This window comes from Geotrypetes seraphini, chromosome 13 (genome assembly GCF_902459505.1).
Source record: "Geotrypetes seraphini chromosome 13, aGeoSer1.1, whole genome shotgun sequence".
NCBI lineage: Eukaryota > Metazoa > Chordata > Amphibia > Gymnophiona > Dermophiidae > Geotrypetes > Geotrypetes seraphini.
Window position 1 is genome coordinate 62,722,151 of NC_047096.1, and position 13,131 is coordinate 62,735,281.

General features: G+C 44.0%; 1 protein-coding gene across 7 annotated transcripts in view; it reads right to left on the minus strand.

Moving 5' to 3' along the window:
* The window catches only part of FBXO47 (F-box protein 47), a 137,234-nt gene that overhangs the window by 89,822 nt on the left and 34,281 nt on the right, over positions 1-13,131 (minus strand). For 6 of the 7 annotated variants that reach the window (XM_033918341.1, XM_033918335.1, XM_033918337.1 and 3 more), the window contains exons 5-6: positions 10,253-10,330; positions 1,641-1,749 (exon numbers count right to left, since the gene is read on the minus strand). In XM_033918341.1, coding sequence (XP_033774232.1) covers positions 1,641-1,749; positions 10,253-10,330 — 187 coding nt within the window. The remainder of the gene's footprint in view (positions 1-1,640; positions 1,750-10,252; positions 10,331-13,131) is intronic. The other variant, XM_033918340.1, reaches the window with a different exon arrangement.

Genomic DNA, 13,131 nt, shown 5'->3' on the forward strand with positions numbered 1-13,131 from the left:
ATAGGAAGGCTCACAATCTATCTTTGGCACCTGGGGCAACAGAGGGTGGAGAGACTTTCCCAGGGTCTCAAGAAGTGGCACAGGGCTCAAACCCACAACCTCAAGGTGATGAAGCAGCAGTTCTAAACCACTAGGCCACTCCTCCTTTATGAGAAATATTTATTAAGTACATGCTGGTGGTGAATAATTTGCTACAGGTGATGAAGACAAACATGGTAATGAATTCAAGAAAGCCTAGAGGATTTTTATGTGTAAAGATGTAAAAGAACAGCTAATATCAACTGGGGCTTGTACTACTAATCTCATAGTGATGAAGCAGCAGTTCTAAACCACTAAGCTACCTCCATTATGAGAAATATTTATTATTGAGAGTACATGCTTATGGTGAATAATTTGCTATAGATAGCCATAAATACTAACAATAAAAGTAAAAGTAAAAGCTAAGAGAAAATGAACAGCAAGCCTGCCTGAGATTTGGATGCAGCTGCAGAAAATGACTTTCTAAAGAAAAACTCCCATACAAAAAGCTCAAGATGGTCCTTGTTTGGCTGAGGAGGAGCAATAGACTACTCTGCCACTCAATGGAACTAGTATCCAAGGACATGGCTAAACAAAGCACATTCAGCTCTAGCAAGCAACAGCTAAAAGTGAGTGCTTGAAGCAGAACTATTTGGGATTAGGGCTTACCTAGTACCCAATACTCAACATAAGGGAAATTTACCTGTAAATGTACAGCCAATATCAACTGCATCAGCCAATATCAAATGCATCAGGTATGAAGGCCATTTCATTTGCAAAATTTTCCATCATATTATCTAGTTTACCCAATATAGATTTTGTTTAATCCCAAAGAATAATGACTTACCGTATTTTTCGCTCCATAAGATGTACTTTTTCCACCCCCAAAAAGGGGGTGGAAATAAGGGTGCGTTTTAAGGACCAAATATTTTAAAAAACCCACAAAAACAACCAAACCCCTGTACCTTTTTTTTCCATCCCGGCTCCCAGCATGTTTTCAGCGCTCCTGCCTTGGTTCTCCTGCTCTCTTCCGGCAGCGGCACAGCGGTGCATTAGGCAGGTGCGCGCTTTTTGTGTGCCTATCTGGTCCTGCGTTGCACTTCGAATGGTTGCCGTCAGTTCTCATGAGTCCCGCAAAAAGGGCGCCCCTGCCTCATGCATTGTTGTCGCTGCCGGAAGAGAGCAGGAGTGCGGAAAGCGCGCTGGGAACCGGGATGGAAAAAAAAAGGTACCGGGGGGACTGGCTGGCTGACTAGCTTGGGGTTGGCTGGCTGGATGCCTTGGGGCTGGCTGGCTTGGGGCTGGCTGGCTACGTTGGGGCTGGCTAGCTGGCTTGGGGTTGGCTTGGGACTGGCTGCCACTACACGTGCCTACCATTAGACGTGCCCACCACTAGAAGTGCCTTGTACCCTATCCCGGCCTACCACTAGACCACCAGAGGGGGGACAGGGTACAGGGCACACCATTTGGTTCAGAATTTTTTGGGGAGGGTTTTCCTCCTCTACAGGTGGGTGTGTCTTATGGTCAGGTGCATCTTATAGAGCAAAAAATACGGTATATCTCACTTCACTTCAGCATCTCCAGCCCTGATGAGTGAAAGAGCAGAATTGTGAGACACTTACCTGGTTTTCCACTGACAACAGCCTGTACCTTGCGTGGTAAGCTAGTTAGTTCACAAAGAAAATTATAAACACGGTGACATTCCAGCTCATCCCATCCTGCGGTCAGGGTCTGAAACATAAGCATGGAAGGCACATCACCATGGAAGACTGTATATTGTGTCACTGTCTTGTACTGTGTTGTCTACTTCAATACTTTTCTCCTGTAAACATTTTTATTTTCAACAAAAAATGTACTGTACAAAAAAATCCAACATGTATATTCAACAACCTTGACTGTGATTATAGATTTTACAATATAAGGAACAGATATAAAGAAAATTCAGCCCTATCAGAGATTATGGGCCTCTTCTATCAAACTGTGCTAGCAGTTTGTAGCGCGGTGAGCCGTGCTGAATGGCCCGCGGTGCTCCCGATACTCATAGAGTTCCTATGAGCGTCAGGAGCAGTGCGGGCCATTCAACGAGGCTTTCTGCACTAAAAACTGATAGCACAGTTTGATAGAAGAGGCCCTATATAAACATTAAACAGCAAATCCCTTAACAAATTCCCAAATTATTTGAAACTTAAACATCTATACTTCACTGCTGAAGTTGCATCATGTTTAAATGATAACTACAAAATATTTAAACACAAAAGTGGTCATTTTAGCCCTATTCTTGTTTTGGACATCTGAAAACTAGCATTTAGATATCTATGTTGCAAGAACATTCAAATCCCTATTAAATAAAGCCTATATATGGACATCTAACACTGCAATATGGCATGGGGACATGATCTGGGCGAGACTAGGGAGGGGTCAAAATATGGACGTCTAAATCTGATTACACAAGGGGAAGGGATGCACATGTCTAAAAAGATAGATGTTATTTAGAACTGGTACTTGGCACGTCCAGGTTACAGACAAGTGCTCTGAATGAGCAGCTGTCCAATGGAGGGATTAAGACACAACATCTTAATCTTCCAGTGGTTGTTGTTCCCTTTCCTCTCACCCAAAAGCGAAACTGGCAAGGGATACCAAACTCTATGCCAGCTTCAGGTATGGGTGTGGCAGGGGTAAAACTGTGGAACAATCTAATTGCACAGCTGAGTACGATTGTCACGATCCTGGCACTGCCTACCCGAAGGGCTAGGCTGAGTGTCCACCCACCGAGGCATAGGCCAAGTGTTCGCTCACCGCCTATTGGGGAATAGGCTGAGTGTCCAGTCACTGGAGCTCTTATGCTCAGAGAGGGTTTTGGTCTTACCGAGGTTTAGGCACTATGCCTGCATTGCTCCCCTCAAGGGTCACCAGGAGCTTCTGTTTCAAGGAACTCTCTCTATGCTCCTTTCTGCTGGGAGTCCATTAATGAACCCCCCTTGTCAGTTCAGGGTGAGGCACCTCTTGACCTCTCGAAATGTTCCCCCAAGGATTGAGGAGTCCAAGCCAGAGCTCCTCTCCCTATCAGGAGTCCAGTTTACAGTTCTAGGAGTCTCTTTTCTTTACAAATCACCACTTTTCTCTGCCACTTGATTATTATGCAAATTAGGATGCAAATTAGTTATTCAAATCTTTACTATTGAGCAACAGAATCCTCTGGAGTAATAGGGGTAGCTGGTTCCTAACACCACCCACCTAGTCTTCCACTATGACTAGAACCTAGCTATTCCCTGTTTAACCCTGGGGTACTCTGGGGAGAGGTCGACTCTGATGTAGCCTTCTCTCGGGGCGGCACTCTCTCACTTGATGGGACATACACCCCATCACAATGATTGATAATGTACAGCAATTTAAAAAATAAAATTGTGGAACACATAGACAAATATGATTTAATGAGACAGGATAGTAGACTTGGGGGTGGGTCAGTAGAGTGGGCAGACCTGATGGGCTATGGCCCTTATCTGCCATCATCTTCTATGTTTCTATGTTAATCAGCTTGGGTTCAGCCGAGGAAGATCTTGCCTCACCAATTTGCTTGACTTCTTTGAAGGTGTGAATAAACATGTGGATAAAAGTGAGCCAGTTGATGTAGTGTACCTAGATTTTCAGAAAGCTGTCCTCATGAGAAGCTCCTAAGAAAATTAAAAGAGTCATGGGATAGGTGGCAAAGTTCAGTTGTGGATTAGGAATTGGTTATTGGACAGAAAACAGAGGGTAGGGTTAAATGGTCATTTTTCTCAATGGAGGAGAGTAAACAGTGGAGTGCCGCAGGGATCTGTACTGGGACTGGTGCTATTTAAATTATTTATAAATGATTTGGAAATGGGAACCACAAGTGAGGTGATTAAATTTGCAGATGACATTAAACTGTTCAAAGTTGTTAAAACTCATGCAGATTGTGAAAAATTGCAGGCAGACCTTAGGAAATTTGAAGACTGAGCATCCAAGTGGCAAATGATATTTACCCCCTGTTTTACTAAGGTGTGCTAACTGATTAGTGTGCGCTAATCGAATTACCGCACGCTAAATGCTAACGTGTCTATAAACTAACATGCACGCGTAAGCGTTTAGCGCACGCTAAATCAATTAGCGCGTGCTAATCAGTTAGCGCATATTAGTAAAACAGGGCCTTAATGTGACAAATGCAACATGATGTACATTAGGAAGAATAACCCAAATCACAGTTACCAGATGCTAGGGTCCACCTTGGGGGTTAGCGCCCCCAAAAAAGATCTGGGTGTCATTGTAGACAATACGATGAAACTTTCCGCCCAATGTGTGGCGGCGGCCAAAAAAGCAAACAGGATGCTAGGAATTATTTTAAAATGGGATGGTTAAGACTAAGAATGTTATAATGCCCCTGTATCGCTCCATGGTGCGACCTCATCTGGAGTACTGCATTCAATTCTGGTCTCCTTATCTCAAGAAAGATATAGCGGCACTAGAAAATGTTCAAAGAAGAGCAACCAAGATGATAAAGGGGATGGAACGCCTCTCATATGAGGAAAGACTAAAAAGGTTAGGGCTCTTCAGGTTGGAAAAGAGACGGCTGGGGAGAGATATGATTGAAATCTACAAAATCCTGAGTGGAGTAGAACGGGTACAAGTGGATCGATTTTTCACTCTGTCAAAAATTACAAAGACTAGGGGGACACTCAATGAAGCTACAGGGAAATACTTTTAAAACCAATAGGAGGAAATATTTTTTCACTCAGAGAATAGTTAAGCTCTGGAACACATTGCCAGAGGTTGTGGTAACAGTGGATAGCGTAGCTGGTTTTAAGAAAGGTTTGGACAATTTCCTGGAGGAAAAGTCTTTAAGAGAAAGACATGGGGGAAGCCACTGCTTGCCCTGGATCAGTAGTATGGACTGTTGCTACTCCTTGGATTTTGGCCAGGACTATGGACCTGGATTGGCCACCATGAGAATGGGCTACAGGGCTTGATGGACCATTGGTCTGACCCATTAAGGCTATTCTTATCCTTATTTGTAGAAGCTTTTTGTGTAAGTGGGTGAAGAGCAGTGATTAACAGGATGCAGTAGATGCAAGATGAACAGTTATTGTACTGTATGTTTTGATATTATTGTTTAGCATTTTATGTTATGCATTTTATCTTGTGTTAGTGATTTATGTATACATTTTTTGGAACCAGCTTAGGTTTTAGGCAGGCTATAAGTTTTTATAAATGAATAAATCAACCAACCATGCTAAGCCAACTGCTTTCACCACATTCTCTGATAACAAATTACACGTTGATTGAAGAAATATTTTCTTTGGTTTGTTTTAAATGGAGAAATTAAGGCTTACCTGTTACCTCTCTTTCTTTTAGTTCCTTCAGACTGGCACAGACATGGGTTTAAGCTCCTCTGCCAGAAGGTGGAGACTGAGAAGAAACTGAACTGTAGCAGATGTCCAGAAGATGAGCCTCCACTCATACCATGAGAAGAACTGTCTCCTGCACTACCAGATGACTCTTGGTTCCCCCCCTGTCAATTGACATAGGACACCGCCTTGGCATTGTCGGAGATTACCCGAACAGCTTTGCCCTCCAGGAAGGACTGGAAGGCCTCAAGTGCCAACTGAATGCCTCTGGTCTCCAGAACATTGATCGACCAGAAGGCCTGCCCTGAGTTGAATGACTGAGACACTGGGCTCCCCAGCTAAGAAGACTGGCATCCAAGAGATGAACCGGCCACTGGTGCTGATCCATACTTACCCCCACCTTCTAGTTTAAATGCCTAGAAACATATTGTCTAAATTTCTCTGCAAGGATTCTTTTTCCTGCTGTAGTAATATGTATCCTATCATTACAATATAGCTTCTTGTCCTTCCATGTATTTCCCCATCCTCCTATGTACCTAAAGCCTTCTTGATGACACCAGGCTTTGAGCCACCTATTGAAGTCCTCTGTGTTTTTAATTCTTTGCTCTCCCTTTCCATTTGCAGGCAGTACTTCGGAAAAAGCCACAGTCTATATAAAAGGTTTCAAGCCCTCACCAAGCTCCCAAAAGGCTTTCTGGGCTGCAAGTGTAGAGTTGTTGGCCAGGCTATTTGTTCCCAGATGGATAAAAACATCAGCTTTAGACTTCTTGGTTTCTTCCTTAATTATAGACAGTATTTGTTGGGTACTCCTAGTACATAGTTCAGACCCTGTTGGGTCAGACCAGGGGACCATCTTGCCCATCAATCCGCTCACACGGAGGCCCATCAGGTCCAGGACCTGTATAGTAATCCTCTATCTATACCCTTCTATCCCCTTTTCCTTCAGGAAATCATCCAATCCCCTCTTGAACCCCAATACCATTCTCTGTCTTATCACACCCTCTGGAAGCGCATTCCACGTGTCCACCACCCTTTGGGTGAAGAAGAACTTCCTAGCATTGGTTCTGAATCTGTCCCCTCTTAATTTTTCCGAATGCCCTCTTGTTCTTGTAGTTTTCGAAAGTTCGAAGAATCTGTCCCTCTCCACTTTCTCTATGCCCTTCATGATTTTGTAAGTCTCTATCATGTCCCCTCTAAGCCTCTGCTTTTCCAGGGAAAAGAGCCCCAGTTTCTCTAATCTTTCAGCATATGAAAGGTTTTCCATACCTTTTATCAATCGCATCGCTCTTTTCTGAACCCTCTCGAGTAACGCCATATCCTTCTTAAGGTACGGCAACCAATATTGGACGCAGTACTCCAGATGCGGGCGCACCAGCGCCCGATACAACGGCAGGATAACTTCTTTCGTTCTGGTTGTAATACCTTTCTTGATAATACCTAGCATTCTATTCGCCTTCTTAGAGGCCGCTGCACACTGTGCCAACTGCTTCTTTGTCTTATCCACCATTACCCCAAGTCCTTTTCTAGGGTACTTTCACCCATTACCAGCCTTCCCATAGCTGTACTTCGGGTTTCTGTTTCCTACATGCAGGACTTTACATTTCTCTACATTAAACTTCATCTGCCATCTCGTCGCCCACTCTTCTAGTTTGTTTAGGTCCCTTTGTACGTCTTCACAGTCCTCTTTTGTCCCAACTCCACTAAACAGTTTGTTGTCGTCTGCGAATTTTATTACTTCGCACTTCGTCCCTGTTTCTAGATCGTTTATAAATACATTGAACAGCAGCGGTCCTAGTACCGACCCCTGCGGAACACCACTCATGACCCTCCTCCAGTCAGAGTAGTGGCCCTTCACTCCTACCCTTTGCTTCCTACCCACCAACCAATTTTTGATCTATCTATGTACGTCTCCTTCCACCCCATGGTTCTTCAGTTTCCGTAGTAGGCGTTCATGGGGTACCTTGTCAAAGGCTTTCTGGAAGTCTAAGTATACGATGTCTATGGGGTCCCCTTTGTCCATTTGTTTGTTAATTCCTTTGAAGAAGTGCAATAAGTTCGTTAGGCACGATCTTCCCTTACAGAATCCATGTTGGCTTGTTTTCTTCAGTTTATTCCTTTCTAGATCTCATAGATGCTGTGTTTTATCAGCGCTTCCGCCATCTTCCCCGGAACCGAAGTCAAACATACCGGTCTGTAGTTCTCCGGATCACCTCTCGATCCTTTTTTAAAGATAGGCATAACATTAGCTATTTTCCAATCCTCTGGGATCTCGCCTGTTTTCAGGGATAGATTCCAAACCTGCTGTAGTAGTTCCACTATTTCCTCCTTTAGTTCTTTCAATACCCTAGGGTGGATTCCGTCTGGGCCGGAGATTTGTCAGTTTTTAATCTATCTATCTGCTTATATACATCTTCAAGGCTTACCTCTATGGCTGTTAATTTTTCTGCTTGATCTCCTTTAAAAATTTTTCAGGTTCTGGCATGTTAGATGTGTCCTCTTTTGTAAATACTGAGCCGAGGATCCTGGGAGACACTTCACTATTTTAGGCTCCTTGTCTTGTGTTTCAATGTTTATGCCTCTGATGACAGAATCCTCTAGGCTTGATAATGAAGCCGGTTTAAACTACATGTACTTACCTGAGAGTTTGAGCTTTCACCTGCTGTGAAATGTGATATAATAAACCTGAACTTTTTTTTTAAAAGTCAGAACTGTTTAGAGAGTTTTCTTTATTGTTTGAGTTTCAAAGAACCTTTTCTTTTGGAATCCTTTTGGCATTCTCACCCTGAAGGGCCATTCTCCATTTTGAGTGGCACGCTTGTCTCAGCATAGTCATCCGCCACGGCACTATGGCTACCCTAGCGAGGGCCGGGTGGGTAACTGTTTATCCAAATGCCCAATATTTGAATCCACATTCCCTAATTTATCTACTACTTCCTTGGAAAAATTCTGCATCTGACTTGTTACATTTTTCAGCATTACCTCCATTCTCGTATTAAAACACCAAAGATGAGAACATAAGAATTGCCGCTGCTGGGTCAGACCAGTGGTCCATCATGCCCAGCAGTCCACTCACGTGGTGGCCTTTTGGCCAAAGACCAGCGCCCTAACTGAGACTAGTCCTACCAGCATACGTCCTTGTTCAGCAGGAACCTGTCTTGAATCCCTGGATGGTATTTTCCCCTATGACAGACTCCAGAAGAGCGTTTCAGTTTTCTACCATTCTCTGGATGAAAAAGAACTTCCTCACGTTTGTACGGAATCTATCCTCTTTCAACTTTAGAGAGTGCCCTCTCGTTCTCCCTACTTTGGATAGGGTGAACAACCTGTCCTTATCTACTAAGTCTATCCCCTTCAGTACCTTGAATGTTTTGATCATGTCCCCTCTCAATCTCCTATGTTCGAAGGAAAAGAGGCCCAGTTTCTATAATCTTTCGCTGTACGGCAGCTCCTCCAACCCCTTAACCATCTTAGTCGCTCTTTTCTGGAGCCTTTCGAGTAATACTGTGTCCTTCTTCATGTACGGTGACCAGTGCTGTACGCAGTACTCCAGGTAAGGGCGCATCATGGCCCAGAACAGCAGCATAATAACCTTCTCCAATCTGTTCGTGATCCCCTTCTTTATCATTCCTAGCATTCTGTTTGTCCTTTTCACCTCTGTTGCACATTGTGTGGACGGCTTCATCGACTTGTCGATCAGAACTCCCAAGTCCCTTTCCTGGGAGGTCTCTCCAAGAACCGCCCCGGACATCCTGTATTCATGCATGAGATTTTTGTTACCGACATGCATCACTTTACACTTATCCACGTTGAACCTCATCTGCCATGTCGATGCCAATTCTTTGAGTCTGATTATGTCACGTTGCAGATCTTCGCAATCCCCCTGCGTCTTCACTTCTCTGAATAACTTTGTATCGTCCGCAAATTTAATCACCTATGGCCTACAGAATCAGCAATTACAATGCCTGAGGCCAGTTGGGGGTCCAGAACGTCTGATGAAAATGCCTGTAAGCCTACTTCCGGCTCCAAGCCACCTGTAAGATTATGAGGGAGTGGCGGGGTATGATCTAGGGAACTCAGTGATGCTCCAGATATAGAATGATTATATGTTTGTGATAAATTTTATCCTGTAATAAGTAGACAAATAATATTTTTTATTGTGAGCCACTCTGAACCTATTTGTAGTGAGAAACTGGTTTATATATACCAATTTAGATTAGATCTAAATGAGGAATGTTTTAAGGATTGCAGATCTGTAATCAATCCTCTGGAACAGTGGTTCTCAAATCTGTCCTGGTGGACCCCCCCCCAGCCAGTCGTGTTTTCAGGATATCCCTAATGAATAAGCATGAGAGAGATTTGCATATAATGAAGTGATAGGTATGCAAATCTGTCTCATGCATATTCACTAGGGATATCCTCAATACTTGACTGGCTGGGGATCCCCCAGGACAGATTTGAGAACCACTGCTTAAGAAAAGAAACTATTAACCTCAGCTCCAAATGGTTTCATTAGGGGTTTCACACACACAATTTTTCCAAATTTGAAAAAAGATTATTAGAATAGCCATAAATACTAATAATAAAAGTAAAAGCTAAGAGAAAATGACAGCAAACCTGCCTGAGACTTGGATGCAGCTGCAAAAAATGACTTTCTAAAGAACAACTCCCATACAAAAGGTCAAGATGGTCCTTGTTTGGCTGAGAAGGAGTAATAGACTACTCTGTCACTCAATGGAACTAGTATCCAAGAACATAGCTAAACAAAGCACATTCAGTTCTAGCAAGCAACAGCTAAAAGTGAGTGCTTGAAGCAGACTTATTTGAGATTAAGGCTTACCTAGTACTCAGTACTCAACATAAGGGAAATTTACCTGTAGAAACACTCCATAGCATGGCAGACCTAAACACTGCATAGGAGCTGAACATCCACCCAATTTGAAACATGAAATCTACAAAAAATGAGATGTGCTAATAATTAATCTTGATGGGCAACAAAATCATTAATTCTTCACATATTTAACCAGTACTTTAACATACCAAAAAAATACAAAAAATATAGGAAAGTTTCTCACCTGTAAGAAAGGTATTCTCTGAGGACAGCAGGCATATAGTTTCACATCTGGGTGATATCATTCACGGAACCTGGCATGAACAGTCATAGAAACATAGAAACATGAGGGCAGATTAAGGCTAAATGGCCCATCCAGTCTGCCCATCTGCAGTAACCATTATCTCTTCCTCTCTCTAAGAGATCCCATGTGCCTATCCCAGACTTTCTTGAAATCAGACAGTCTCTGTCTCCACCACCTCTACCGGGACACTGTTCTGTGCATCTACCACTCAAGTGCATTTATGCCATGAGGTCTCCCAGAGTCTTATACAGGGGCATCAATACCTCCTTTTTCCTACTGGCCATACCTCTCCCTATGCACTCTAGCATCTTTCTAGCTTTCGCCGTCAACTTTTCAATCTATTTGGCCACCTTAACATCCTCACATACAATCACACCCAAGTCCCACTCTTCTGTCGTGCACATAAGTTTTTCACCTCCTCAGGTTTTTGCAGCCCAAATGCATGATCTTGCATTTCTTAGCATTAAATTTTAGCTGCCAAATTTCAGACCATTCTTCAAGCTTCGCCAGGTCTTTCTTCGTGTTAAGTCACACCATCCGGCGTGTCTACGCATTGTTAAACGCATGGAATAATTTGATATAGCGTTCAAATCAAAACTTTAATAAAACTTGAAAACTTGGTATCATCCGCAAAGAGGCAAATCTTACCCAACAGCCGTTTATAATATTATTTATAAAAATGTTAAAAAGAATAGGCCCAAGAACAGAACCTTGAGGCACACTACTGGTAACATCCATTTCCTCAGAGTGATCTCCATTGATCACTACCCTCTGTCACCTTCCACTCAACCATTTCTTGACCCATCCCGTCACTTTGGGACCCATCCTGAAGGCATTCAATTTATTTATTAGACGTCTGTGTGGAACACTGTCAAAGGCTTTGCTAAAATCTAAATATACCACAACTAGCGCACTCCCTCTATCCAATTCTCTGGTCACTCAGTCAAAGAAATTGATCAGATTTGTCTGACAAAACCTACCTCTAGTGAATCCATATTGCCTCCGGTCCTGTAATCCATAGGATTCCAGAAACTTTACCATTCTCTGTTTTTAAAGCATTTCCATTAATTTGCTTACCACAGAAGTCAAACTTACTGGCCTATAATTCCCTATTTCTTCATTACTTTATCTTTTGTGGAGAGGGACCACATCTGCTCTTCTCCAGTCCTCCAGTACCACTCCCAACTCTAGAGACTCATTGAAAATGTCAATCAGCAGGGCCACCAGAACTTAACATAAGAACATAAGAACATAAGCAGTGCCTCCGCTGGGTCAGACCACAGGTCCATCTTGCCCAGCAGTCCGCTCCCGCGGCGGCCCGAACAGGTCACGGCCTGTCTAAGTCACCAGAAGGGGCCCCCTTGCCACCTTGGTTTCCCATTGAGTCTTATCTTCCCATCGAAGTCCTAACCCTCTGGTCTTGCACATGCACGACCTGGTTGGATTTCTATACTTATTACTTGGTTTGCTTTCTATACCTGTGTTACATCCCAGCACCTCTCTCAGTATCCCACGATCCCCCTATCCCTAAGTTCCTTTAGCACCTCGGATGTACACCATCTGGCCCCATCACTTTGTCTACTTTTTTTTTAGCTAGCTCCTCACGAACACAACCCTCTGAAAATCGATCAGGGTCTACCACTCCTCCATCCATATTCACGTTGTCTTCTGTGGACCCACTCCCGGCACTTCAGCCTTGAACATAGAACACAAATATTTGTTAAGCAATTCAGCCTTTTCTTTATCAGCTTCTACATATTTCTCTCCTTCACCTTTGAGTCTCACAATGCCACTTTTACACTTTTTCCTATCACCAATATATCTAAAAAAATGTCTTGTCTCCCCATTTTACCGTTTCAGCTATTTTTTTCTTCTATTTGCATCTTTGCTTTCCTGACTACACGACCAGCCTCTCTTAACTATTCCAGATATTTTTGCCTCTTTCTGTGATCTTTTGTAGTTTATGAAAGTTAATGTACACCATCTGGCCCCATCACTTTGTCTACTTTTTTTTTAGCTAGCTCCTCACGAACACAACCCTCTGAAAATCGATCAGGGTCTACCACTCCTCCATCCATATTCACGTTGTCTTCTGTGGACCCACTCCCGGCACTTCAGCCTTGAACATAGAACACAAATATTTGTTAAGCAATTCAGCCTTTTCTTTATCAGCTTCTACATATTTCTCTCCTTCACCTTTGAGTCTCACAATGCCACCCGACCATGTGCCTCAGGCCGCGCCCCCAGGTGGGACCTAAGGCTCCAGGGCCTATTCTGATTGGCCCACGCGCCTTAGGCCCCACCAGTAGGCGGAGCTTTAGGATGGATGGGCCAATCCGGCCTCATTCCTTCGTTGGCTGCCTGCCGGACAGGCGGGTTTGGCTCCCGTCTGTCCGGCCAACTACCAAAGGTACGGGGAAGGGGGGGGGGGGGGTCGTGGGGGTCGCCAGGGGGGTCGCGGGTCGGCTGGGGGGCGGTCGGAGGTTCTTGGGGGGGGGGCGTTCGTTGGGGGGGAGGGGGGGTTTGCGTCGAGGGCAGGAGGGCCTGGGATCCCTCCTGCCCGTAATGTAGTGCGGGGTGGGGTTAGGGGGTCGCCGTGGCCAGGAGGGTTTGGGCTC